Here is a 27,989-nt window from a genome sequence, read left to right as displayed (position 1 = left end):
GCTGCCCACGACTCGCTGGACGGCCACATTTGCTTCCTGCGGCGTCTGCAGCCCACCGCGGTGTCGGGGCGGCGGGACGACGGGAGGGCGGGGTGGTGTCTGAGGTGAGGGTGTGGGCTGACATCACCCTGAACCCCAGGCGAGCATAGGTCCCGTTGACAAGCAGCCACCCTCAGGCCAGATCCAGCCCTCTGCCACGCGTGTCAATAAATTTTACTGGAACTCGGCCACGCGCACCCGCGTACGTACTGCCACGGGGCTTCCGTGCTCCGGGCGGCAGTGCTGAGCCACGACTGGGGCTCCCTCCCAGCCAGAATAGCCACCGCCCAGTCTCTAGGGGGAGGGTCTGCGGGCCCAGCCCTGGAGAAGAGGACAAGTAGCTCGCGCTGATTGTGGGGCAGGAGGACGCAGCACCCGGGGAGGGGTCACAATGAAGCGGGGGCGGGGCGGGTCCAGGGTGGTGGAAGCCAAGACAGGGCCGACATGGTAGCTGGGGGCCAGGAGGCTCGAGGTCACCTGCAAGGCACTGGGGCGCCATGTGGGTCATGCGGCAGGGAGAGGCGAGTTTCCCGCTCACCACAGGTGTTCACCAGGGCCCGCTTCTCAGGCTCAAGGGGGAGGGCTGCATTGACACCAACAGCAGGTTGGAAGCCCGCAAAGCGGTTGTTTATGTGGAATGGGGTGTCGGCTTAAAGAGGAGCAGCTGCGATTGTTTCCCTGCTCGTGGGCGTTGTCTGCCACGAGAGCAGTTGCACGGGGAGTGGGAAACTCAGTTGGCTGCAGCAAGGCCCAACAGGCACAGCCCGGGGTGCAAAGAGCTGTTCCGCCCCAAATGAGCCCCTTGGGCCTGGAAATGCTGCCTTACAGGGCAACGGGGTTCTGTTCAGGGGACTTCCCGGAGCTGGCATACGCAGATGCCAGTGCCTTGATGTTCCTGAGGGGCGAGGATGCTCTTTCTCCAAATCTTTCACTGTGTGTGTAAAAATCACTTATGAATAACCATCTCTGTGATGCTTGTTTTTGTTCTAAGAAGCACATTTTAGAAACCCTGGCCGGATGCTCTCTTGAGTGAGGTAGCACTGACCCGGGCGTGGGGGTGGGGTTCTATGCAAGACCCTGTTTTCCTCTGTTCTAGTAGCACCACCAATAGGCCCGTGTCTTTTATAGAGCTTTGCAGTTTCCCAAATAATTTATGTACATATTGATTTCTACATTTGCAAGTGGATTCAGCTTGATTAGCAATTTAAATGGAAATGTCCTCAGTGCCGTGAATTGGCGCCTCATTTGCATTTCTTGTCAATTATCTGTGGACCCCGACTCCACCCTGGAAAGCCGCTGTGGTCACAGACTCATGGCTGACACCGAGGGGGGCAAAATCGGCGGGTGGACATCGTAGTTACTCTGACCTGAAGGTCACGGAGGCTTCCTGCGTGGAAAACAAAACTGATGTGACACTTTGTGGCAGCTGGCTTCCATCCAGCTCCAAAGAGCCCTTCGGGGCAGCTTCCTCAAATCAAAGCTTTTTGGATTAAGTAACGTCTGAGTCTGTCAGCCTGAGTTACGAGCGTCACAGTGGCTGACACCCGCTATTTTCTTAACTCTCTCTCCTTCAGACCCTTAGGGCCGGCCTGAAATCTTCCCGGGCCAGCCAAGTGGAAGCGCGGTTAAGCAGGTCATCTGAATGATCACGGAGCCCGCCAGCGCCCCGACATCTGGGAGACCAGGGCCTCAGGCTTCTGAGCTCGGGGCTCCTCCGCCCCACTGTGCCCTGTGGGCCCTGCTGTCTGTGAGGGGAGGCAGCGGCAACCAGGGAGTGCTGTGCCCACCGAGGGGTTTTCCCGGGTGTCCTCAGAATGTCATCTCTGGAGCGAGTCTCACGACCTGCACCCCGCGGCTAGTGGGCTGCCAGGTGTCCCCATCGGTGAGGCCCCCTGGGTTCTGCAGCTGTTGTGGGATCTCTGCCATTAAATGATCCCAAACCCGCCAGGGGCCACGGCCTCATTTAATTACCTAGGATTTATCTGAGTATCTGCACAGCAGGGGGACAATGGAGGGGCCTGGGCGGAGAAGCTTGTGGACAGACACCAGAGTGGAACACAGCTCCTAAGACTCGTGGAATGGAGGCTGCAGGGCCTACGGGGGCAGGGAGCAGGGGTGGACAGGGAGAAGGCGCACAAGCCGCCTGGTCTCTCAGCTGCAAGCACTTCTGGGTGCAAGCTGTAAGCTCAGCTCCCTGGGGACCAGCACCCCCAGGCCTGACCTGAGGTGCCTAATGGTCAGCAGCCCCCCACCTGGGCTGCAAGCTTGGTCGTCGAGTCTCTGGTTGGAGTCAGACGCTTAGACGCACCCTAGACGTGAGAGTCATCAAACCCCCACCAGGTTCTTCCAATTTTAAACTGAGTTTCTCCTCTTCTCACCCGGCCCTCAGCTTCCCGGCTCCCAGGCTGAGGCCCAGAGGCCTCGTGAAACTTTTTGGCTTCCTGCGGCTCAGGCCCAGGGGACACCGAGGTCTGTCTCCAAACACGGACTCCAAGGTCACGGCCCCTTCACAACCTGGAAAAAAGTAGCTGGGCGGGGTGAGGGGTCCATACAGGGGGGTCCATCAGTGAACATGTGTGTAGGGTAAGTGATTTTCAGGCTTTTCTGCCCTCCCGCCATTAGGATGGATGATGGATCGCTGCGGTCCTGAGTCCATGCCTGATGGCGGGCACCTGGGGTGGGGTGTGAGCAGGCGCAAGTGGGTGCCCCTGGGCTGAGACTGGGCTTATAAGGGCGGCATCACGGGGACGCCAGCAGAACCAAAAGGAGCAGAGATCAGAGAAGCAGAGACTGCCAGAGAAGGCCAGAGAGCCTAGAAAGAGTGAAGACCTGCTGGGGGCCGGGGGGCCTGCCAGCCTCCCGGCCCCCCTGCCTGCTGTGAACCTGGTGAATCCCAATAAAAGCCTGCAGAAGCCACTGAGGGCTCCAGGACTCCTCCTTACCCCGTCTGCTCGGGTCCTAGAGATCCTGCTCTGTGTCCTCCTGCTGCTACAATGTGCCCCTGAGACTCTGCTCTCAGAGTCAGGATGAGGCCCCCTCTTTCCTGGAAGCCCCTTGTAGGGTAGGTAAAGTGTCAGGCTTTTCCACCCTCCCGCCATCAGGATGGATGATGGATCCCTGCGGTCCTGAGTCCATGCCTGACAGCGGGCACCTGGAGTGGGGTGTGGGCAGGTGCAAGTGGGTTCACCTGGGCTGAGACTGGGCTCATAAGGGCGGCGTCACGGTGTAACAGGGTGGTCCCCAGGAAAGGGGGAGGTTCCCTGCCCCACCCAAGGAAGGGTGGAGCTGAGCAGGAAGAGGAGAAGCTGCAGAGAGACTGAGGGAGGAAGCAGGATGGAGCCAGAAGGAGACCTGGAGGAGGCGCATGGAGCCTAGAGACACGTGAAGAAACTGCGCTTGTCTTTTGGTCGTGGACTGGGTGACACAGATGTGGGTGAGACCCGTGGGGAGGTGACCATGGCAGCTTTTATCTTGATGTTGATTTTGCTCTTTTCCTTCCGTGCTTGTCTGGTTGTTTGTGACCCTTTTCTGTGGGTCCCCACTGGAAGATGCTTTAGACTTGGGGCAGGCTTTGGGGCCTTGCTCTGGGCCGACCCCATATGGATGGAGTTTTACCCACGAGGGGACGGGTAACTTTGGGTGCTTCATTTAGAAACTAGACTCTTTGCCTTTCCTGTATTGTTTCCTAGTTTTATTAAAGATCCTTCCCATTAGTCTCATGTGTTTTGTGTTGATGCGGCGGATGGCAGAACCCATTTAGTACAGGCAGGTTTGCGGGGTTTGGGCTGCCCCTCTCCCTGTCCTATAACAACGGGGACGCCAGCAGAATGGACCTACCAGAAGCAGCAGCACCAGCAGAGAAGTAGAGGCCAGAGAGACTGCCGGAGAGCCCAGAAAAAGTGAAGATACGCCAGGGGCGGGGAGGCCTGTCAGTCTCCCCGCCCCTGGCACCCCTGCCTGCCATGTACCTGGTAAACTCAATAAAAGCCTGAAAAAGCCACCGAGGGCTCCAGGACTCCTTACCCCATCTGCTGGGGTCCTAGCGCTCCTGCCCTGTGCCCATTCCCGCCGCTACATTCGGCGTAAGTCGGCAGAGTGATGGATGCAGACAGGCGTGGAGCCCTCTGAAGACCTCAGGAGGGACTGCGGAGTAGCAGACCACGAGCCTGTGACAACGTTGGATGAGCCCTGGCAGCACAGGAGGTGGCCAAGGTCCATGAGCTGTGGGAAGAGCTACAGACGCTGCAGGAGCCCAGGAGGTGGACAAGGTCTGGTAGCTGAGAGACAAGACTTTGAGGGGAGGAGGAGCTGGCCTGAGAGGACCAGCCCACGACCCCGGAGGCAGCAGAATCACAGAAGGACCACGATTCGGAGCTCGCCCAGTGCTGACGCAAGGAAAAAAGAGATGGACTTGGACTGACAATTCCGTTGGCAGGCGGAGGAACCTTGGTAGGTTGATGTTAAGTTTTTGGGGCCCTGGGGGTGGATGGGATCGTTTGTAAACCCCAGGAGATGTATCGAAAAGCCAACTTAGAAAGGCAAAAGCTGATGCTAAGGTTGGGATGCCTGGAGTGGCTGTTAAGCAGCCTGAGTATGTTAAAGAAGGCCAGCGAGTCCCTTAAAATCACCCGTGGGTGATGCCCTGCTTACTACTGAGTGGGGGTGAGGAGCTGAGGAGCCCGTCCTTGGGGGACGGGTGGGGAACGTGGCTTGTGGTAAAACCCACAGCCGAAGAGGGGACCCGAGAGAGGCCGCATGCGGAGCTTGTGTCCACGGATCCCCGACCCATGCGCATGTGCAACGGGTTGGCCTGAGTGCAGGGCTCTGCGTGTCGCATGGGTGGCTACGAAAGCCGAGTGTTGGAGCGACCGCACCAGAAACGCTGAGGGTTGGGTGATTTCCCCCAATGTACAGAATCGCCAGTCCAGGAGTGAGTGCGTCCTGGGCGTGGATGCGGTATGTGGCGTGGGGCTGGAGAAGGCCGGGAAGCCTGACGGCTCCTGGTGAGTGACGGCAGATGCCTGAGTGGCTCCCCTCTCGCATGAGCAGTGCCTTCGGCAGCAGACATGGTGGCTCATCTGCTGGTGCCAATAATCTTGCCTTTTGCCACTAGGTTGGGGCCCTGCCTGGGCTTGTTTGTGTTCTGTTGCATTGTTTCATTGCTATATCAGTTGTGTTCTATTTACTTTTGTAGGCCATGGCTGCAGTGTTCATATTCGCCAAGAGAAACGTGTATATGACTTGTGCAGACTGTTGGGCAGAAAACCCTGAAGGGGTGGATTGCAGGGTAAGTAAAGCATCAGGCTTCTCTGCCCTCCCGCCATCAGGATGGATGATGGATCCCTGCGGTCCTGAACGCATGCCCGATGGCGGCCCCTGGGGTGGGGTGTGGGCATGCGTAGGTGGGAACACCGGGGCCGAGAGACTGCGCTTATAAGGGCGGCGTCACGGGGGGACACCAGAAGCAGCAGCACAGCAGAGAAGCAGAGGCCACAAGAGAAGGCCAGAGAGCCCAGAAAGAGTGAAGCTACGCGGGGGGCTGGGAGGCCTGCCCGCCCCCGGCCCCCCAGCACCTCTGCCTGCCGTGTGCCTGGTAAACTCAATAAAATTTGGGGGGAAAAAGCCACTGAGGGCTCCTAGGACTCTCCTTTACCCGTCTGCTCGGGTCAGCAATCCTGCTCTGGCCCTTGCTGCCACTGCACCCCTGGACACAGGCTGAGCACCCTCGCCCTCCCATTGTTACTGAGAATTCTCCACATGAGTCTCCAGTCACAGGCTGCGAGACATTGGCCTTTTCTCCTGCTCATCTACTGGTGTCAACTCGCGCATCCGCCGGCCTCGGACGAAGCCAGGTGGGCAGGGGACATTCCTGCGCCCCCATAAGTCTTGGCTTCTGCCTGCGGCCGGTCCCCCAGGTGACTCCACCTCTGTTTCCTCCCGCAGCGGAAGCCCCAGCGGACCCCTGGCCGCCTCTGAGCCAGACGCTGAGTCTCCGGAAGAGGCACACAGGCCCCACCCCCCAGTCCCGTGCTCCCCGGTTTTAGGGGCATTCTGGAAAGATGGGAGTCCAGGCAGGGGTGGTGCTGGCCTCTGCAGGTCCACCCAAGGTGGGGAAGAGGGGGGACGGGGCGCCTCTGACCTGGGCGCCCCGGTCGGGCTGCTGGTTACCCTTCTGCCTGCCGCCCAGCAGGTTTGCTCCTGCTCCGAGCTCCATCCCCCCGGCCCGGGGCGGGCATGGCGGGGCAAACCGCGCACTCTGCTGAGGTGCAAAGCATGATAGAAACATGAACCTTGTGGAGGTGAAGTTGTTCAGGCCAACGCACGACTGGCTGTGCAGTCCCCCATGGCAGAGTGAAATCGGGGTAACCCCTGGGTTTTCTGATGCACATGAGAAAGGGAAATCTCGGTTTTCAGGGAGCACAGCCCCTGGTGATGCGGGTATCAGCTACGGGCTTGCCCGGGGGTGTCCAGGAGGGCTCCCAGGAAGCACCGTGGCATCCTGCACGGGAGCCCCCCGAGCAACCTCGCTAGGGTCTCTCATCACCACCGTGGAAGGAAAATGCCCACGCGGCGCAGGGCCTCCCTGGCTGGAGCCCATGGAAGTGTCTGTCTGTGATTGGTCCAGGCAACGAGGACATCGCCCTGGTGACAAGCCCCTGCCCGGGGAGGCAGAAGCTGAGTGGGGGACAGGCGTGGGCTTTGCCCCAAACACCAGGGAGCCGTGGCCTGGGAGGGGCCGTCAGGATTTGCCCACGAGGCGCTGAGACGCTGCTCGGTTCCATCCTTGAGGGGGTCGCATGGACTGGGGGGCCGGGCTCGCTCTAGGTGGACGCCTGGGGGCAGCACGGGGTCTGGTCAAGGGGCACAGGGTCTAGACTGGACCGGGAGCCCAGGTGGCAGGTATCGCTGCTGTCCCAGGAAGACCCGGGCGGGGAGCGCTGCGGGCGGCCCGGGGCGGAGACAGCAGGCGCCGGCGGGACACCCAGGAGTGGGCTCGGCGGGCTCAGCAGGATGTGGACGATGAGGCGAGGGACACGAGCGCTGCCCGCTGCTGCTGCTCTGGGTCCGGGGGCGCGGAGCGGAGCCCCCTCAGGTGGAGCTGGCGCTGTCAGTCACGGAAAATCAGTGCGTCAGGCGAGCCTGGTCCCTCTTCCAGCTTCCCGGGCCCCGATGGACGGGTCTCCGAGGGAGCGGCCAGCAGAGCAGGAATGGGGTTTGCAGAGCCCCCACCCCGGTGCCGCAGAGGGCTCTCGGCAGGTGGGTGTGGAGAAGGGAGGCAGAGCCCCGGCGCCCACGCGCGTGTGGTGTACACGGGTGTGGGGCGTGCGTGGGGGTGCGGCGGGCGGGTGATACAGGCGAGCGGGGAGGCGTGTGGACGGCGGTGGGTAGACCTGTGAGGTGCGCACGTGTGGTGTGTGGGCGGCAGGACACAGCATGCAGTGCACACGCGTGTGAGGTGGCGCTCTCCCTGCAGACGTGCGGGCGGGGCAGGGCCCGGGTCGGGGTGAAGCGCACGGAGGCTGGCGCTCCCCACGCGGCTGCCGGCGCGAGCCTGTTGCTTTGCATTTACAAAAATTTCTTTTTGAGAAATCTGTGGGGCAGCATGGAAGGAAGACGTGACGGGCTGTGCGGAGCACAGAGGCTGCTGGAGACCGGGGCTGAGGCTAAGGAGGGTGCGGAGGTTTCCCTCTGGAGCCTTTCCCTGCAGGGCCGCCCTGAGCCTGCTCCACTCAGGCCCTCGGCCCTTTACCCTCCCTGCAGCTGGACGCCCCATGAGCCCCCCAGCAGCCTTTCCTCCCGCACCCTCCAGGCAGACCAGGGGCTGCCTGGTCACCATAGCAACACCGCGGGAATCTGGGTGAGCGTCTCCAGGAGAAAACACCCAGATCAGGCAGGTGGGTCAGGAAACTGCTGGCACCTCGTTCTAAATGCCCAAGCGCCCTCCCTGCCCGCCCCCCACGATCAGATGCTGTGTTCTGGTGGCTGTGCTGCTTGCGAGCCCGTCCCGCCTTTGTCTCCTCCAGAGAGTTTCTTCCTCTTTCTCTCCCACCCGTCTCCCTCCCAACCGCCCTCCTTCCTTCCTTCTCGTAGAAGAAAGACTCCGCCCCACCCCCAGCCCCTCAGCAGCAGCAGCAGCAGCAGCAGCAGCAGCAGCAGCAGCAGTGTTTAACCTGCGGTAGCAGCCCGGAGGCTGCAGGTGGCCTAGGCGTGGAGGGCCGTGCCCGCCAGGGGTGTGCATCACCCTGTCACCTAGCCACGCGTGTCTGGGAAGGGACCCCACAGTGGGGCCGTGTGTGACCAGATGCACAGCTCTCGGGGAGCCTCCTTCATGCAGTGACAAAGGCCGGGTATGGCTGCTGCTGATTCTGGGGGTGGCTGTTTTACACTCGGGTCTCCGCTGCCTCTGCAGTTTCTTTTGGCACCAGGAGTGAGGTTTGTCCCTTCTCTGGTTTCAGGGACACTTTCCCCCTGGGCTACACTTCCAGGTGAATTGCTCCCCACTCTGGCAGGTGCCGCTCTCTTAGCTGATCGTGGAGGGTTTCATCTGAATAAATATAACAGCACAAAGATTGTTACAACTCAAGGGGCATGTGATGGCAGGCCGGCTTCTAGAACATTCACCCACCACTGGCGTTTTATGGCAGAACAAGCAGAACGAACACCTGTAAGAACAGGGTGGACCTAAGATCACAGGACAGTGACCCGCCTGTGCAGGGTCACCTCCATCCTCGCCTCCTGCTCAGGGCGTCACATGCAAATGGTCTTCCTCTAGCTGCAAAGTCAACGCCCTGCCCTGCCCCAGGAGCAGAAATCCCACAGGCCACACTGACCGCGTGAAGGCGTCCCCAGGAAGGGCGAGGTGAGGGAGAGGATTAAACAAAAGGCCGTCCTTCCGAGCCCCGACCCCACGGCGGCTGGGCTGGAAAGCACACGGCCCAACGAGCTCTGTCTGCTTCTCAGATAAAAGGTGGTGCGGGCGCAGGGACCAATGCTCAGACCTAGAATCTGGGAGGGCTGAAGCTGCCAGGAGCTGTGCTCCCCCCGTGCTCCCACCCGAAGGAGCCCGGCCTCTTTTCCGCAGTCTTGTTTTCTTTGTAGAGGTCAACCAAGTGTGCAAAGCGAGCAGCATCCCGCCCCGGGTGCTCACTGGAGCAACGCCCAGGAGACGCTGTGCCCATCACCTTCACAAGCATGGAAAAGTCCTAAATGAAATCTTAGCAAAAGGAGCTAAGCGGTGTGTGGAGACCAGGGCTGCTGTTCGTGCGGGGGTTCGGCCTCCAGACGCGGGGTGAGCCGGGCCGAGGGCCTCAGTGGATGTGCTGTCGTGACCCGCGGGGGGGGGGGGCTGGATGGTCTGCTCCCAGGCCGTGTCCAGCTGACCCTGGGTTACCTGGGCCTAGGAAATAGTCATTCTCTCCAGAGTCACTGAAATAGTGAAAATAAACGCCCAACGAGCGTGGGCAGAAGAACGCCGCGAGGTTACTGCCACACTACAGTGTTCAAGGAACAGTTTCAAATATAAGCCCCGAATCAGAAGGCCCAAGAGAGGGGTGTCCACATCCAGGGAGCAGCAACCCAGCTGCTCCGCCCAGTGCCTGGGGCTGTTGTCGCCAGGACATCGTAGTGGCCACTGCCAAATGCCCCAGTGGCCCCTGGGCCTGGCAGCCAGAACTGGGCGAGGGGCGGGTGGCAGGGAAAATAGCTGCTATGATCACCTGGAAATCCTTTTGTTTTTAAGACTTTATTTTTGCATAGAAGAAGTGGGGTGCAGAGGATTCCCCAAAGACAGAGTGGGGAGCAGAACAGGCAGACGGAAATACACTGCTGAGGGGAGCAGCAGATGAGGCAGGAGAGGTCTGCTGTGCCGTGTGGGTAGCTCCCTGGCCAGGGATCAAACTCAGGCTGAGACTTTACCCTTAGGCCACCTGGGGGGCCCTAAATCCTTTGATCTGGGGTGCCTCATTTTTAGGCAGTCAACATGCATCCTCTAGACAGGTACCTGGCGGGGATCCTGGATGAAGGTGATGTAAATGTAACCTGCGGGTATGCGTGGTCCAGGAGACGCATCCACCCTAACAACCCGCACAAGGCACTGTGGGCTGTCAGCTTATGCGTGTGACACCTGTGCACACGCGGGCACCGTGTAATAACTACACGTGACTGCACATGTAATAACTGATAAACATGTATGTGTATGTAGTGGCTACTAGGACGTTCCCCCTGAGACCCCTCGCTGTTCCCGCCTCTGGTTTCAAATCCTCTGTGCTCCCCCAGCCCCTCCCTCCTGATGCCTCCCCTGCTCATCAGGTAGGAACCCCCCTCTGACTCACACCTGTTTCCACCAGCGGGTGTGGTCTGTCAGGCGTGGAGGAGCCAGCCTGCACGCAAGGACTGTGCAAGGCAAGATGTGGGGAAGTGGGCACTGGGGTGCCTGGGGTCCCAGTAATGGGGGGGGCCTCACTGGGGGAGGGGGGCGGGCAGGTACAGGGCTCTAGTGGATGCTCCAAAGGACCACAGGACATTAGTTTGGTAGAAACTGAGGCACAGAGAAGTGACTCAGTGCTCCGGGCATAGAGAGCCCCTGGTGCCAACAAGGAGCCTTTGCTGGTCCCCTGTGGTGCCGTGCGCCCCGGGTGCTCTGTTCATGGGTCCTCCAGCCTCCTGCGAGATGAGAACACCTTGTGGAGATGCGAGAAGCAGGGCTGCGCGGCGTGGAGGTCCTGCGACACAGAGCCAGCAGGTGGGAGGGAAGCCAGCTCTGGGGCTGGTGTGTGTGTGCATGCGTGTGTGTGTAGGCATGCACTCCCAAATGCACATGCACGTTTAGAACGATACAGCCAGGCTCAAGCCCAGCAGCTCTGCCCTCCACAACCAGGCTCAAGCCCAGCAGCTCTGCCCTCCACAACCAGGCTCAAGCCCAGCAGCTCTGCCCTCCACAACCATGGCCAGGACAGCTGCGCCTGGGGACACGCAATGTCACCCGGGACAGCCCAGCAAGCCGGCGGCTGAAAGCCGTGTCCCGCCCCAGATGTTGGGGTTGATTTGTGAGCAGAAACCCGGGAGAGGGTTCACACTATTTCAAAATTGCACACGTGCCAGCATGAAAGTGGAAGTTATTAAAATTTTCACACTTTGTGTTTCCATTATGAAAGTAATAAATCTCAGTGTAAGAACGTCCAGTCTTTTCAGAATTACAAAAAATAAACCGGAAAGCGGTGTTCTGGATTCAAATGTCATAAAATAGGCTCCCTGGGGACTTATTCTGGGGCTCTGCTGCTCTCTCCGTGTCCCGCTTCAGGGTGAAGGCGTGCTGTGGGCAGAGCGTCCTGGTTTTCCTAAGAGGATCTGGCTGACCCCAGTAGTGGAGAAAGATCAGGGGAGGGAGATTTCCCCCCATGTCTATGGCACGGCCTTGGCCAGGCCTCTGGGCTTCAAACCATCTTTTACTGGAGGTGCGTCCCAGGGCCCCTGAGTCCCTCCAAACTGCCTGTGCCTTCACTCAATCCCTACACCTCCCCCAGGAAGAAGGCCGTGCTGGGGGTCCCCAAGACCACCCCGGGTCCTGCCTGGAGGACTCGGGAGACGTACCGTGTAAAGTCGTGACTTATTACAGAAAGGGACCGTGAGCTCTATCGGCAAAGGTCAGGCCCTCAGGCGTCGGGGGAGCCCCAGGGGACAGGCCAGGCTTCTAGGGTCCCTCCCATTGCAGTCACACAGCGGTGAGGTGTGACATCGGGTGAAGGCGTATTGCTCAGGTAGCTCCTTAGAGACCCAGGCCCGGGGCTGGACTGCTCACTGGAGATCAGGGGCTACTTGCCTGAGGGCAGGCGGCCAAGTTCCAGGCCCCCCGGGAGGAGAGCAGGGTCTCTGTCCAAACCATATCATTGGTACAGACAGCACAGGTACAGGCACCGCCCTTAGTTCTGGAAAAGCAGGTGCACCTCACTCCAGGACCCCAGATGCCAACCAGGATCTCTTGGCAAGCAGCCCCTCCAGGAACAGTCAGGGCTGCATGGCACCTCGCCAAGGGCACCTTCATATTCTCACAGGGACTTGGGACCATCCTGTCAAGTCCCCCGGGAGCGCCAGGCGGGGAGGGCAGCTGGGGCAGACTGCGGTGACCTGTGTCTGAGGTTGTGCTCGGGGGCCTCGGGCTCGTGAAGGCTGGTGGGTGGAGAACACAACCTCCACAGCTGGAAGGAGTTGTTCCTTGCACGGACCCCTCAGGCTGTGGAAGAGCCACACACAGCACGGAGGAGACTGTCTCCTCCATCGGCCCGTGCCCGTTCTGCCCGGGGGGGTTCCAGAGAGCGTGAAGGAACCTCTAAGTTCTCTCCCATAGCAACTCGTCTGGGAAGTCACTCTCCACCTCGTTCCTGGGATGAGGTGTTAATGATATGTAGATTAAATGTCATTATGAAAGATAATTTGCATGCACCGCAGCAGAAGGGAGAACTGGCAGTTTTTAAGTCTTAACACAAAATGTCTCCCGCTTCCTGGGCACGTGTCTGGCCACGGCTGTAGACTCGGCCCCGCAGGGAATCATCTGGGAATCACAGGGTGTCGGCGGCCTGACGCCCTCCGGGAAGGCTGCGGGTTTCAGAAGAGCGGAGCCCCCCGCCGCCCCAGCACGCGCCCCTGAGAAAGCAGCTCTCATGTTCGCGTTGCGCTTGACCTGGCCAGCCCGGCCTTCAGGGAGCAGAACCGCAGCTCGAGAGGAAAATGATGCCCCCCATAAATTTGGGGGCACGTGTCCCAGCCCCGCCATCGGGCTGGAAGGCGTGTGCACAGATCTGACGCAGCAGAACGTGAATCACTAATTTACGGAGAGCTGGGTGATCGGAACCAAATCAACACACGACATTGGCTGGCGTGGCACATCACTCCGGTCATTCGTTCCAATTATTTTCTTTCTAGAACGCGCCACAGAAATCAGGGCTGTAAAATCTGCTTGTGTGTGCAGACGTTTTTTTTCTTTTTGCGCATGCATTCATTAGCTACGTGAACTTGTCTTTACTTTCTTTGTTATTGTGAAATGTTTTCATGCGCGTGGAAAGGAAATTCGACCATGACTGAAGGCGCTGGAAACACCAGTCTCCTTTGCGACGCTCTTGCCGGCTCCAGGGGCCAAGGGAGCCACGAGCCAGCACCCTTGTCTCTTTCTTGGAACCCCACCTGTCTCTGTCTGGCCACCTAACACACACACCCACACACTCATGCATGCGTGTGTATATACATGCATGTGTGTACACATGCAAATACACACACAAGCAATTTTTCATGCAGCTGGGGCGGTTCAGTACCACAGTTTTTACTTACCAATATCTGGGTGATCTGAACCAAATCAACACACACGGAATCATCTAATTCTTCCCAGAAGCTCTTGTGACGGCAATAGTTTTTGATTGCGTGGAAGTACCAGATTATTAAATAATTTCCCCGCGACGAGCCTTCTAGTAAAACAACTTGGGAAGACCCTCTCCACAGCCGCGTCTGGTGATCCTGGTTTCTTGAGTCACCGCTCTGCCTTGAGGTCGAGGCCTTGTCCTCATATTTGATTGATGACTCCTCTGGCAGGGAAACCCTCAGCTGGTTTTCCTTTTGCTACTTGGCACAAGACAAAATCATCGCCAGGACGCGGCCCACAAGCAGCGGGCTGGAAATGAAGTCAAGGAACATCAGATAAATAAACTAGAACTCAACAAGAGACTGCAAGCTTCTTCCAGCACAGAAATTAGATTGATTCTCCTTGCCTGGGCTTGGTTTTTCTTTATCTTCTCATCCAAGCCACCACAGGCTGTGGGCCCGCAGGCTGGATTCCAGGGAGCCTTCCAGAGGGCCGTGGGACGGAGGAAAGACAACTGAGAGCCCAAAGAGAGCGAGAGTGAGAGCAAGAGGGAGAGAGAGGCCTAGAGGGGTTTACACCTGTGGCCAGTCTCACATTTATTGGGAGTCAGGCTCAGGGGAGGTGGGCAAGTCCATGGAGGGATGCGTGGAGAATGTGTGTGGGGGCACGTGGACTGGGGGTGCATGATAGTCTGTGGGGGGACATGGACTGGGGGTGCATAATAGTCTGTGTGGGGGGGATGGGGATTGGGGGTGCATAATTGTCTGGCACAAGCTGGGGGGAGTGACTAGGGGTGTTTCCTGGGGGGTCCACGGTTGCTGCTGATCAAAGCACCCTCTCTCTGGTCCCTGCTTACCCCTGACCTCCTGTCAAGGTGGCCTAGCTGGCCATGCCGATCTGGCCCTAACGTCTGCCTGCTGTTTTCAGCAGATACTGGTTTTCCAGTGTGTTCCTCGCGCCAAGACTTTTGTCCCCTGCCTGACCCCATGTGGAGCTAGACCAGCAGGAACTCTGGGCGCTAAGACAATGTCCCAAGAACAAGGGGTGCTGGGGAAGCCACACGCCTTCTGGGGCGCCAGTCATCCTAGGTCAGGAGCCAAGGGAAGGGGTCTGCATGGGCACTGGCTGTTGGGACAGGCTGCAGCCCAAGGCCTTGGAGCCTGGGCATCACCAAACCACCCCAGAGTGTCCGCTCCCGCTGGGCAGGGTGGACTGGCGTTGCCAGCACTGGGGTTGGAAGGTCCATAGCTCAGTCCTTTCTCCAGTCTGTGGATTCTGGCCGGGACGCTTCGCCTTGATGTTTCACCGCCAGATGGTCTCCTCCAAGCTGCCCGTGAGCAGGTGGCTGGATGACCCTGCTCTCCCCTTTGCTTCCCTTGCTTAGGACTCAGGTGGGGTTGCTTTACTGCGCTGGGCAACCGCCCCACCTTTTTCTAGAACTTGATGGTAAAAGCTAGATTGACAAACCAGCTCAGGCCAGGGAGGGAAGCAAGACTGGCCCTTCACCCTTGAACGCAGTTCACCACCCCAAAACAGGGAGGGGACACCAATCCGCGGGCGATGTGACCCGAGGGGCAGGCGGGAGCTGGGTCCAGCACTCACGGCTCTTCTGGCGTTGGGCGGTGAAGCCGACCCGGCTGCTGCTGCTTTTACCCCCGATCTAGGTGTGAAAAGCCTGGAATTAAGCCCTTGAGCCTCCCCGGGTTCTTGTCCCACAAAGCCGTTGTAAGGAATCTGCAGACTCTAGCTCAGTCAGCGGAGAGGATCAGACTTTATCCAAGACGGGAAAGAGCAGTTTGTCTCAAGGGAGAAAGCAGGTCTCCGGGCGCTCTCGGGCCGTGCCCCTGGGGCGTCTGTGCCCTTTGCCCAGCTCTCCCCGTGAAGCTTCTCCTTCGCCTCCCTGCCCAAGGTCGCAGGAGTTCTCTCAGGATTTACTGTCCTTGTTTATTTAGCCCCCTGGGCCCTCCGTCCTCATCGCCAGCTATGTTTGGCGGGCGCCTCTTAGATTCACTGCCCTTATCTCAAGGTCTCTTCCACGCCCGCCCCCGACGTCCCCGCCTGTGCTGTCCCCGAGCTGCCTGCTCGTCCCTGAGTGGCCCCGGGACTGGGTGGGGACAGAGGCTGAGACCCGCGAGGGGTAGCTGGCGTTCCCTGAGAGAGCTGAGGACGACAAGGTGGGACCCCAGCCTCTGGGGCCACCAACGTTCTGTGTCCTGATGACTCAGGAGACGCCCAAGCTTAGTGACGAGGCTGGAGGCTCCTGACGCCCCGGGCGGCCGGGTGCTCTGCCCCACGAGCCTCTCCACCCGCCCGGTCTGGGCCCTGCATCGGGGGCAGCACAGGGCTGGTCGGCGGGGACACCTGCAGGCGGGGACAGCTGCAGCCCGTCCTCTTAGGGAAAAGCACTAAGATGGATGCAACCAGCAGCTCAGCAGAAAGGCCAGGCGAGAAGGAGCCCAAACGCCCTCCGGCCTTTCCCGGAGGCATCAAAGACCAGAGAGGAGCAGGTGTGGGGGGCGGGAGGAGGCAGGAGCAGGAGAGCGGACGGTCTTCCTAGGATGGAGCCCTGTGACATGGCGACACCAGCCCGAGGTAGCACAGAGGGTGGAAACAGCCATGGTGAGTGACTGTGAGCCCCACAGAAGCTGCAGGAGCCAATGGGCTCTCCGCAGCCGCGCGCGGCCCACCCAGGACCCGGCCCACGCAAGGTCCGGTTCCTGGAAGAGCCTCCGAGCCGCCCCAACCGGACTCAAGCTGGCCACCCCCGCCCCCCGCCGCCCCGCTCCAGAGCCACGGGCGGGGGAGGCACAGGGAGCCCCGCTTCATCTCCCTGCGGCCCAGCCAATTAGGTTTTAATTAAATGAAAATAATAGGCGGCCCGGGCGGCCCGGGCCGGGCTCCGGCCAGCAGTGCTGACTCTTACTTGTTTTTCCTTTCTCCTGTAGCTATTAGAATAGAAATTTAATTACAGTGATTGGATTATCCAAGGCATCAGGAACAACTTGTGCATGCCAGCCTTTTCTGCCCCTCCACGGAAAGGACACTGGCACCGATGCCAGGCGTCACTGTCGCTTTAGCTGTCCTGAGTTCTGGGGGGGAGGGGTGCACTGGATAACAGCTCACTCACTCGATGAGATTTAAGTATAAAGGGACTGAAAGCAATCTCATTTAAGAACCTTACCAGAAAAAAATATTAGGAGGAAAGAAAGTGACTTCTAAATTGCATTCCTGTCTCAGACACAGGGTGGATCCACAGCTGATAATAAAGACCTAAGAGGTGAGGAAAAAAAAATCTCTTAACCAGTTTTTTCCAAAAATAAATCAATAACAACAGGGCCTCCCTGGTGGTGCAGAGGGTTGAGCACCGCGCTGTGAAGCTGCCCGCAGCCTCTGCAGCGCGGGTTCAGTTCCCGGCTGGCCAGGGAGAAATCCACACGGCACAGCAGGCCTCTCCTGTCTCCCCGCTGCTCCCCTCAGCAGTGTTATTTCATCAGTCTGCCTGTTCTGCTCCCCACTCTGTCTCTGGTGAATCCTCTCACCCCCCACACCTCTGGCCTCTACCCCAGTTCTTGTATAAATAAATACATAAATCTTAAAAAAAAAATCCTACTGGTGGATTTAAAAAAACAAAAATAACAAAAGGCTCCTGGTGTTGGTTGGAAAATGAGAACCTGAATTGATTCAGGCCCGCTGCGTCACAAACAAGGTTGGTCTGGCGCCCGTGTGTTCACTGACTCCACGAACTTCAGTGATCACTAGAGCCACGGCCGCCTGGAGGAAGCCAAGGGCCTCCAGCTCACAGATTCGCATTGTCCTCACCTCGCCCCTGCACCGCCACCCCCCACCCGGTGCCCCTGCGGAGTGAGCTGTCTTTGGTCCCTTCCAGGTGGCCCAAGAGCAGTCCCCGGGGAACGGAGAGGCCGGCTGTCCAGGGCAGGGGCACTCCCGGTGCAGCACCCCCCTCCACCCCCCTGCACACACAAAGGACTCCAATCCTGGCCGTGCGGCTTTGGGGCGACCGGCCTTGATTCCTTGCCCAGTTGGCGCCCCAGATGTCCACCCCAGGCCTCCTCCATTTACAGCTCCCTGTGCCCGCCCAGAGCTCAGCGCAGGTCTCTACTCTCCCACTCAGATCTCAGCTGAGGGTCGCCGGCGCGGGCTTCCTCTCTCACGGGTTCCATGGGGATTCTTTGAACCGCTTTCCTGATAATATCCTCCAAGATCTGCCAGCCCCCCGCCCCCCGGGGCTCCCCTTTTGGCCAATCACCGCACCTGTTCTGCACCTGCCTCCCAGACAAGCTCCAAGCCTGCAGCTGAGGCTCGGCGCTTCCCAAGCTCTGCGCTCCCAACAGAAGCGCTGTCCCAGCTGGACAAGGGGGCGTCCACGCCCCGGCTTCACGCAGGAGCCGGCCAGGTGGGCTCCCCACGCAGCCCTTCCACACCTGCCACCCAAGCCCTGCCGGGGCGGCCGGGCGCCGTCTGGACCCGGGGAGGCCGGCAGAGGGCGCGCCGGCACCGCCGAAGCTCGCGGGGGGCGGGGACCCGCGCGCAGCCCGCGCCCAGGGCCCGCGCGGAGCCTTCAGCGCATCCCAAGGATGCGGGGCTCGCCCTTGCGTTTCCCGTCGCTAACCTGAACCCAGCAGGTAAGGGCGACGCGGCCACCGCGACGCCCCGGAGCCGCTCGGAAGTTGGTTTAATTCATGGCACCTTCCATTCCTGAGCCCTCGAAGAAAAGGGGCTATTCAGGCCACCATTGCGAAATTGCTGCCGCGCTGCGGCGTTCTGCTGCCTGCGCTAGTGGAGCTGTTTTCTGGGTGCAGAGTGACCCTGTCCAGAGCACCAGGGGAGGGGCGACATGCTGCCACCGCAGGCAGGACCCAGGGCGCCCCACGTGCTGGGCCCTCCCCGAACCCCTATGCCCGTGCCTGCCCCGCCTGCTGACCTTCCCGGCGCTTCCCGCGCGCACCACCCACCACCCCTCGGGCCTCTCTGCTTGCGCTCCACAGCCTGCCCGGGCTGGGTGCATTTTAGAGATGCAGAGTTTGAGAAACAGTGAGCTGGGTGGCCACCTGGCTGGCAGGTGTGGGCCACGCTCAGCACCCACCTGGCGCCCTGACCCAGACCGCCTCCAGGGGGCTGTGCCCATGCAGGACGCGGGCCGCAGGGGCCTGGCATTTTCCCGGTCGCTTCCCTTTTCCGAGGGCCGGTCTTTTTCCATTGGAATCCTACATTCTGGGGAAAGTTACCAGGCGATTCAGCTGGATGACAGTTTTCTGTGTTAGAAGTGAAATTAGCAATGTGGTGAAGGCAACTCATCACCTGGTGCGTGGAATTAGCACGTCAAGCTGTTGTTATTCAGTCTGCTAAGCTGGTGCTCAGTGGCTCTGTTCCGGAAAGCTCTATTCATGTCCATCCATCCGCGTTTCCTGCTGGACCACAGACGGCCCTTTCTTGCTAAGCCGCAGCACCGAGGCACCGGTGGGGCTGTAGTCGGTGCCCCCAAGATGTTGGCCATCATTAGTTTAGCACCAAGGAAACACATCAGATGTTTTATCAAAACATTTCCTCCTGCTACCCTTCCACTCTGAGCAAGCCCTGACGTGGCAGGTGCGGGGGGAAGAGGAGGAGCCTGACGTGAGGGTCTTCTGTGGTGCCAGGGTGAAGAGGTTCCAGTCTGCTGTGGCCCTTTCCGAGTACCCAGGCCCCAGGCTCCCCATCAAAGTCCCATCTCGGGCCAACTGGGGCCTAGGCCACCTGGGCAGAGAGGACGTAGGGAAAGGCTCAGTCTCCCGAGAAGGTGGCAACCTGTAGAGCAGTCTTGAAGCAACCAGAAAACCCCTCCCCCGGACAAAATCCTGGCATTCCCCAAACCCGGAATGACCTCATAAGTCACCCCACACCAGTTATTGTTTCCTCACTGCCATTGTCCCGTTGGTCACCCCTCCACCTCTGGCCCCTGGGCCACATCTAATGTGCATCCGTCTTCCCAGAGAGTGGAGCTTGTCAGGAGATGGGGCTCCAGCTCTTGCTGTCACGCGGGGAGAGGTCTACTTCCTCTTCCTCCGGGCCCTAAGCCAAGGATGAGTGTCAAGGGCAGCCAGTGAGAGAAAGAAGTCATAGAGACGAAAACAGGGTTGATGGGGAGAGACTGGCCTAAAGGTGTTGCTGGTGTCCCTGGATCCAGCCATGCCTGAAACCCTCATCATGAGCTTTTCAGTTATGTCAGGGACCATAGTTCCGTATTTGTCCAACTCAACGTGAGCTGAATTTCTGCCTTTTGCAACTGACTTCTTGTTGCTTACCACTTCATTCCCGCTCAATGAAGGTCCCGTAGGGAGTGTGGAGTGTGAGGGGGAGCCAACGGACCCTCAGCCCTCGGCATCACTGCCCAGGGTGTGCAGCTGGCATCTGGCCAGGGTTCCTCCTTGGCCAAGGCACAAGCAGCTGATGGGGCCTTGCTCCCTTATCTGTGGGATGGACAGAATTAGTCCCCAGACCCACTCGGGAGGACAGATGACATGACTTCTGCTGTTGCCATGGAAATCCCAGAGCTGGTCCATGCGTCCTGCTTTCTGCCTTGATAATCTCTCACGCTGCAGGACCCACAAAGTCATGTCCTCTATGGCAGCGCACCAAGGAGGTAGTAAAGGAAGCTGCAGTTTTATGCATAAATATCATTTTCATTTCTACCTCCCTTGACCCAGTTTCAATTTTTCCTGCCTCAGAAGCCAAAGCTGGACATTGGGAACAGGCGCCACTCCCCGGGCGGCAGGCCCAGGCCCGCACGCTGTCCGTGATGCGCCCAGTTCCCCCTGCGACCCCAAAAGATGTGCCTTTGTCCGGTTACGAACCAGAGGAAGACCCCGAGGCTGGAGAGAGGGGCACTGGGCCAGCGACCGCCCCGGGCGCCGGGGAGGCCCCAGGAGGAGGGGCGTCTGTGGCGGGTGGTCCTCAGCCCCGTCTGGCCGCAGGGACCCGCCTGGACCCGGGCGCGGGGTGGGGGCCGCCGTCCGGGAAGGCCGAGCGGCCCGGCGGGTCTGGGTCTCCTCGCGCCTGGGGCGCACGTGGCCGCCTGCGCGCACGGGGGGCCGCCGGCCGCGGTGCCCCCGGAGCTCCCAGGCGCGCGGCCGGGCCGGGCCGGGCTGGCGCGGGGAGCGACCCGGGGCCCGGGCTGCGGCTCGGGGCCGCCTGCCCTTCCCGGGCGCGGGAAGGGCCCTCGGGGCTCGCCCGCCTCAGGGTCCCGCCCGGCCGCGCCCGCCGCCCCGGGGAGGGCGCCGCCCCCGCCCCTCCCCGCAGGCGCGCGCGCGGGGTCCCCCGCCGGGTCCCCCCAGGACGGAGCGCGCGGCCCGGGGCGGCGGGCGGGGGGCGCGGGAGCCCGGAGCTATTTTTACCGGCTGCGTCAGCGCGCGGCGGGGGGACAGCCGGCGCGGGGCGCATTGTCCGGGCGCGCCGGGGGCGGGGGGGGCGCGAAATACGCGGGCGGGAGGGGCGCGGGGCCGGGGGCGGCGGGCGGCGGGCGGCGGGGGCGTGGCCCCGGGGCGTGGCGGCCGGGGGCGTGGTCGGCGCGGGGGCGGCGCGGGGGCGTGGCCGCGGGCGGCGCGGGGGCGGGGCCGGGGCGGGCCGGGGGCGGGGCCGGGCGAGCTCCCGCCGCTGCGGGCTGGCGGCGCCGGGACTGCGGGGACAGCAGCGGCCGCGCGGCAGCGACGCCCGGGGAAGCCCGCGCCCCCCGCGCCTCCGAGGCGCCGGCAGCGGCAGCGGCAGCGGCAGCGGGAGCGCGGGGCCCGGCGCCGCCCGAGCCCGGGCCCGAGCCGAGGGCGCGCGGGAGCCGAGCGGGCCGGGCGGGCGGGCGGGCGGGCGCCGGGGCCGCGGCGGCCGCGCGGAGACAAAGCCCCGGGCCATGGCCGGCGGTTGCCGCGGGCTCTGAGCGCCGCCGCGCGCCCCGGGACCCCGGCCCCCCGCGCGCCCCGGACCCCGGGCGGCGCCTCCCGCCGCGGCAGCGCAGCTCGGGCCGGCGCGGCCATGGGCAACATCTCGTCCAACATCGCGGCCTTCCAGTCGCTGCACATCGTCATGCTGGGCCTGGACTCGGCCGGCAAGACCACCGTGCTCTACCGCCTCAAGTTCAACGAGTTCGTGAACACGGTGCCCACCATCGGCTTCAACACCGAGAAGATCCGGCTGAGCAACGGCGCGGCCAAGGGCATCAGCTGCCACTTCTGGGACGTGGGCGGCCAGGAGAAGCTGCGGCCGCTCTGGAAGTCCTACAGCCGCTGCACCGACGGCATCATCTACGTGGTGGACTCGGTGGACGTGGACCGGCTGGAGGAGGCCAAGACGGAGCTGCACAAGGTGACCAAGTTCGCCGAGAACCAGGGCACGCCGCTGCTGGTCATCGCCAACAAGCAGGACCTGCCCAAGTCGCTGCCCGTGGCCGAGATCGAGAAGCAGCTGGCGCTGCACGAGCTGGTCCCGGCCACCACCTACCACGTCCAGCCGGCCTGCGCCATCATCGGCGAGGGCCTGACCGAGGGCATGGACAAGCTCTACGAGATGATCCTCAAGCGCAGGAAGTCGCTCAAGCAGAAGAAGAAGCGGTAACCGCCGGGCGGGGCCGCCGGGCCGGGCGGGGGGCGCCCGCGAACAAAGACCGCGAGCCGGAGCGCGCCCCGGGGTGAGCAGCCGGAGCCCCTGCACCCGGGCGCGGGACCCGCGGCGCCCCAGCTCGGGGGGCCTTTTGTCTGGAAGCCGGAGCTGCTGCGGATGCGGGGGACCCCCCCCCCCGCCCGGGGAGTGGACCCGAGGGTCGAGCCGCCCGCCCAGGTGGAGGCTCAGCTGTCAGAGACAAAAGCCATTTCTTCTGCTCCAGCTGGGCCCGGAGCTGGGGCCGCCGGCCTCCCGGGACGTGAGTCACCTGAGGGGCACCCCGGGGCATGCCGCCTGCGGGAGGTGGGGGGAGTGCCTCGCCCTGCATTCCCGGGCCTGGGAAGCTGGAGGATTTTATGTCACGGGGCAGGCCCCTGTTGAAATGTCGTGTGTCCTGCTCTGGGCCCAGACGAGGGGGTGACCTGGCTCCTGGAGGGCGGCCGGTGACAACAGAGCGGCCGCAGGGCCTGGGACTGCTGGGCCTGACCGCAAGGGCCCCAGGGCGCGGTGCCTGGCGCGGGGGGGCGGCCTCGGATACCCAGTTTTGCTGAGAACTGCTTTTCGGCCTGGCATCAGACATCCTCCAGGTGGCTCCGGCCCTGTCCATGTGTAGGTCATTATCACACAAAGAGACCAATAAAAATGAAAAAAAAAAAAAGAAAAACCTCCTGGCGGTGGTGGCGCATATGCATTTACTGTTTTGCAGCATAGTTCAGAGTTTCAAGGGTAAAGCTCTTGGCGTAAATGCTGGACGGGGTGTGTGTCGATGCAGGTGCCCCCGACCCCATCCTGGACTGTGTCATCGGCATAAACCCTAGACCCGGGTGTGGAACCCCAGATTCTCTCCGCCACCGGCCGCTGACATGGGTGTGAGCGCGCCAGATGTGTGCCGGGCGGCGAGTGCTTCTGGCCAGGGATGCCTCTTGTCGTACTGGCCTCTCCGTGCTGGGGCTGGGTTGGTTTATTGGTTTTTTAAAAGAGAACTGCTATAAATGCTCACCTTAGAAATAGTCACCATAGGAGGGGAAAAAGACCTCGCTCTGCCCTTCTCTACCCCTTCACGCTGCAAGTGGCGACCTGTTCAATTTTCTAATTTGGTTTTCATTGTGGCCGATCTGGTTTTAAGTATTTCATTGAAAATAACTTGTTAGAGTATCTGATGTCATGCACCAGGAAATAAAACCCCACCTTGCAGCAAAAGCTGACCTCGTTGCATGGATGGAAAGGCAGGAGGGGGGGGTCCTTGTTCACGCTTGTGAAACTGACCTGCTTGTGAAACTGACCTGCGCAGCGGCCGCAGTGGCCGGCGAGCACTCGAGGTCCCAGCCAGCCTGCCACGTCTCGTCACCTGCACTCAGGCACTTCCCACTTTACTTGAAAGGCTTTGGGAAATAAAGGGAAAGAAGAGTAACTGCATATTTTTAATAGTGTAATTTAAAAAATCCTCTATAATCAGGACTGAGTCTTGGTTGGCGGGAGCCTGTCATGTACCCCAAAACAGTGTCCAAAGGAAAACTGAGCTGACTGTTGGATTTTCATTTCCTCTTTGAAGCCGTGTTTACAGGTAAAATCTGTTTTTTCCCCACTGTTAGATGTTTCTTTACAAAGGAGGCCTGTAGGAATTGGGCGTGATGGTGTGTGACATGTGAGTGAGTCACGTCAGCAACCTGGGCCTCTCGTCCACTTGCCTCAGGACGTCCACCCAAGCAGCAGAGGTGGACGTTCTGGCAGAAAACCCAATGCATAGTTACGTATTTTACACGGAGGCACCTAACAACTCATTCTCCTTTTCTCTTTTGTCAATGTGTTCGGTCCCCCTTCCGATGCTGGTCGTTTGTGGAAACTCAGTAGGGAAACTATAGCTAAGCAGTGCTGCAGAGCCTGCGAGATTTTAGTTTACATCCCCACAGCACACCCCGAATGGGCTGGTCCCGTCATCTGAAGATTCCGTATAGAATTATTAAAAGAAAAATCCATCTTCCTTTATTTTCTTCACATGCAACAATTTCTTAAGCACTTTGACATTTTGGTAGTTCCACACTATTGAGAGAATAATATATTTATTTTGTGACATTGCAGATGCCAAATACTGTAGCCTTCTCATGCTGACAATACTTGGGTTCAAGATCACCGTCTGTGTCCTGTCCCACCTGACCGAGGGGGCAAGAAGACTTTGTGTTTTGCATTATTAGGACTTAAGGGTGCAGTCACTGTTAGTAATTGTGCCGTACAGTAAGACCCTGTGGTGTAGCAACAAATAGTTAAGAGTCTCCGTTGATTTCCCTCATGTTCGGCCTGGTAATAGCCCCGATCATTTCTGACCACAGGGAGAAAGCCCAGGTCCAACCCCCTGGGCTGGTCACCTGGGGAGACCCCCCCCACCCCCACCCCCAGCCATCTGGGACCTAGGACACCTCCCATCCTGTGGGGAGGTCGGCTGAAATGTTTCCTCGTGGACACGGGGAGCATCAGTCCCAGACCCTGCCACGATTTAGGGCTGCGTTCTGGTTCCCCTGGTCGTCTCCTCTGCTGTAACTCTCTGTCCCGGCCATCTTCCTCTGTCTCCCTTCCTTTTATAATGCCTATACGATGCTGTGAACAGAAATAAATTATTTATACAAGCAAACGTTTGGGGTTTTCTGTGGATGGTTTGGTTCTGCTTGCTCTGGGGCCTCTTCTGAGTGCGGGGGGACCCCAAGCTGGCCTCAGGGGTCCTGGCGGGGTCTGGGCCAGATCCACGTCTCCGCTTCCTTGACTTGAGCGCCTCGCTCTGCCTGCGTGGTGAGTGGGCGTCGGGCCCCAGTGCGCCGCTCCCCTTCAGGTGCCTGCCGGCCACTGGGTCTCTCAGTCCTTTAGGAAGGCGGCCCAGGCCTAGCCCAGCCCCAGCCTCACTGGTCACAGGCACCCGGTGGCCATTACTCCAGCCACCTCCCCCGTGACCTGGGTCTGCAGCAGCTTTGCGCTAACCTGGCGACTCCGTCTCGGGCTGCGCATCCTGCTCCATCGTGCACGTCCTGCTCCGTCGTGCTCCATGTCCATCGTGATTCCTGACCCGTCAGCAGTAGGTGTGCTGAGGCCACCAAGGTCTGCACCTGGCACTGAGAAAGGTCCACTTTCTAGAGGAAAAACGGAGCCAGAACCGAGTCCCTCCTAGTCCCTTGTGGGGACTTGGCGCTCGTCGGGGCCTCCCCAGGGGTCAGCCCCATGCTCGACAGGGGCACCTGAAGTGTGGGTCCCAGTGCTGGAGCCAAAATGGTGCACTTTGAGAGTCAGGCTCAAGTGCTCAGGGCCTGTGATTTCCTGACGTTCCTTCGCCTCCAAACCTCAGTTTCCCCAGGTGTAAAATAGGACCCTGGTGGCTGATGGGAGGAGGAAACAGTGGCGCATGGGGAGTGCTTCTCAGGAGCCAGGTGCTGGGTGCTGGGTGCTGCCCTCCAATGAGGCCTGGACACTTACCCTTACTCCAGGCCTTGAAACTACATGGCTGCAAACTCTACCCCCCGCCCCCCAATCCTGCTAAAGCCAGGCTCCGGACCAGGTGACCTGTCCCAGCAGCTGCCCTGTGATAGGGAGGCTGATTGCGTGAAGCTGGGGCGTCTGGAGAAGGCGCCAAACTCAACTCTTGAGACTTCTGAACGCTTTGTTCATACCCACCCCCCCCCAATCCCTGGGCCGTGAGCCCCTCGGGAGGGACCAGACCTTCGGCAGCAATGTCGAGGTGCTCAGCAAAAGCAGGTGGAGAGACTGAATTTTTGCTGGTCAGTTTGGGTGGGGAACATCAAGTGGGCAGGACATAAAATAAACCATTTCCTGGGAAATATTTTCATGGGTGAAAACAGACAAAATGTTAGTATCGTTCCTGAGAGCCCCGTGGCGCAGGGAACCTGCCCAGCAGTTGGCCGAAGGCTGCTGAGCGCCAAGCGCAGCGAGACACCTGTGAGCCATGGCTTTCCTGAAGACGAGCAAGGCTTGTCTCTGTCCCGACCACCACAGACGCTAATACTGAGGCGCCAGACGGCCTGGGAAGGGCACCAGGCCGGCGCTGCGCCCCGAGACCTCAAACGCTCTTGGACCACGGACTCCTTGGCACACCGATCAGTGAAAATATTAGAAGGAGCAAAAGCTGAGCCCCAGGTTTTATGGCGCAGCCTGAATATAAGCTGGACGTGACAAATGACTCCCCGGGAAGCGCGGCCATGCGGAGCCGGAGGCCATGGCGCATTTTATGTTTTCCAGAGAAGTGGCCACTCTGGTCCCGTCCCTCGGCCCCTAACAGCCGAGGAGGCCAATCTTAGGCTGAAGCAGCTGCCATGTTCTCCCCAGGCCGAAACCCCCTCGGCCCCTTTCAGAGCAAGTTCAGGGGAAAGTGTCGGCGCCAGAGGGGCCCGGCCTGGTGAGCGGCACATTCTCCTGAGCCTGGGGTCGTGCGACAGTCGCCAGAGCGTCAGAGCCCGGGGTGCCCCCGCGTGCAGCCCTGCGGGCACAGACCTGTGCCCAGGGCAGGAGGTACAGGCTGGCCTGGGATGAGAGCAGGTTCAGGTGCTCGCACCTCGTCCCCAAAGCGGGTTGGCGCTTTGACGTGGTGACTCCACCTTCCGGTCGACATGTTACTTCATGTTACATATTTCCTAACTTACTGAATAGTAGAAATGCTTAAATATCTGAACAATAAAATGTTCTCATCAATGGAATTTAAAAAAAAAAAACAAAACACAGTAGAAGGAAGCGCCCGAGCTGGTCCTCTTGGACCCGGGGCTTGGCCTGCCCTGCTGACCCCGCTGACCCCTCCGTCCTCCGCGCCGCCCACGCCCCCGGGCCAGTGCCAGGACGTTCTGTCCCCTGCAGCTGAGGGGAGGCGCCGCTTCTCCCCTGGCTCTGTGCCTCCTCCCTGCCCGCCTGCCCCCGAAACAGCGCCGCCTTCCCTCTCCCACACCCCCCAGAAGGGACGTCCTAAAGCAGGGTGCGCAGGAGACCCCAGCGGCCTCCACGCTCCTCAGAGAGGGTGGAGCCGCGAGCTTTCCAGCAAGCGACCTCCCGCCGCCCCAGGGTGAGAAGGGGGGCAGGAAGGGCCGGTGGCTTCCCCCTGGGCTTCCAGCCCAAGGCCTCTGAGCGCGCTGGGCTGACCTCTCGGCTGCTCCCAGCCTCCCCCCCGCGAGGGACAGCGGCAGGGACACCGCCACCTGCAATGATCTGCGGGTACAGGCCAGGGCAGCCCCGCCCGCGGCCCGCACACCACCACACAGCGCGCACCTGTGGGAGCACAAAGTCTGTGCTAGGCTCCACTTTGCCCGCTCGAGGGGTGTTTTCCTCTGGAGAGCCCCAAGAGATGAATGAATCAACCAACTGACTCAATGCGCTGTGCCCGCGCCGGCAGAGCAGGAAGCCGAGACGTCCGGTCTGTCCTTGCTGGGCTGGAGCCCAGGTCAGCGGCCCAAGATCAGAGGCTGAGGTCCTGGGGCCCCACCTGGGCCTGCTGCTCCTGGAGGGGGGCAGCAGTTGACAGAAACTGGGACCCTGAATCCTGAGACTTGTGCCCCCTCTGCAGCCTTCTGAACAGAGAGCGCCCCCTCTTCCCAGCCCTCCCCCAGGACTCACACAGCCGCTGCCTGCGGGGCCCCAAGTTCAGTGTCTACCCTTCTAAGGAGCCCCCCTCCACCCCCAGCCCACCAGGTGGAGGAAGCCCGGCCTCTGTACCAGGCCCCGCCCTGGGAGACTGACTTTCTGGTGTTGCTCTCTAGAGCCAGGGCGGCCATGCCTGCCGGCTGCCTCTCGGGCATTTCTACGCGCCAAGGACAGACGGAGGGTTTGGTGGGCCTGCGTGTGGGGTGCAGTCACAGACAAGCCACCTAGGCTCTCTAACTGAGGTCCCTCCGCTGCAGCCTGAGGCTGAGGTTGCCTGCCCTGCCCCTGGGGGTGATTCCAAAGACAAGGCGGGACTCCTTGGGAAACAGCCTGCCAC

General features: G+C 60.5%; 1 protein-coding gene across 1 annotated transcript; it reads left to right on the top strand.

Annotated features, from left to right (window-relative positions):
- Positions 1-21,351: 21,351 nt before the first annotated feature.
- ARL4C (ADP ribosylation factor like GTPase 4C) lies at positions 21,352-22,036 on the top strand. Its single transcript, XM_037521940.2, has one exon. It carries the CDS (start codon positions 21,407-21,409, stop codon positions 21,983-21,985), a length of 579 nt encoding a protein of 192 aa, XP_037377837.1. The 5' UTR covers positions 21,352-21,406; the 3' UTR covers positions 21,986-22,036.
- The last annotated feature ends 5,953 nt before the right edge of the window (positions 22,037-27,989 follow it).

This window comes from Talpa occidentalis, unplaced genomic scaffold, assembly GCF_014898055.3.
Source record: "Talpa occidentalis isolate TD23 unplaced genomic scaffold, MPIMG_talOcc4v2.1 talOcc4.3, whole genome shotgun sequence".
Lineage (NCBI taxonomy): Eukaryota > Metazoa > Chordata > Mammalia > Eulipotyphla > Talpidae > Talpa > Talpa occidentalis.
Note: the sequence above shows the minus strand (reverse complement) of the source record. Positions and strands in the feature narration are given on the sequence as shown.

Bases quoted from the DNA above. Each gene is read 5' to 3' on its own strand.
- ARL4C (XM_037521940.2), top strand. From the start codon at position 21,407: ATGGGCAACATCTCGTCCAACATCGCGGCCTTCCAGTCGCTGCACATC.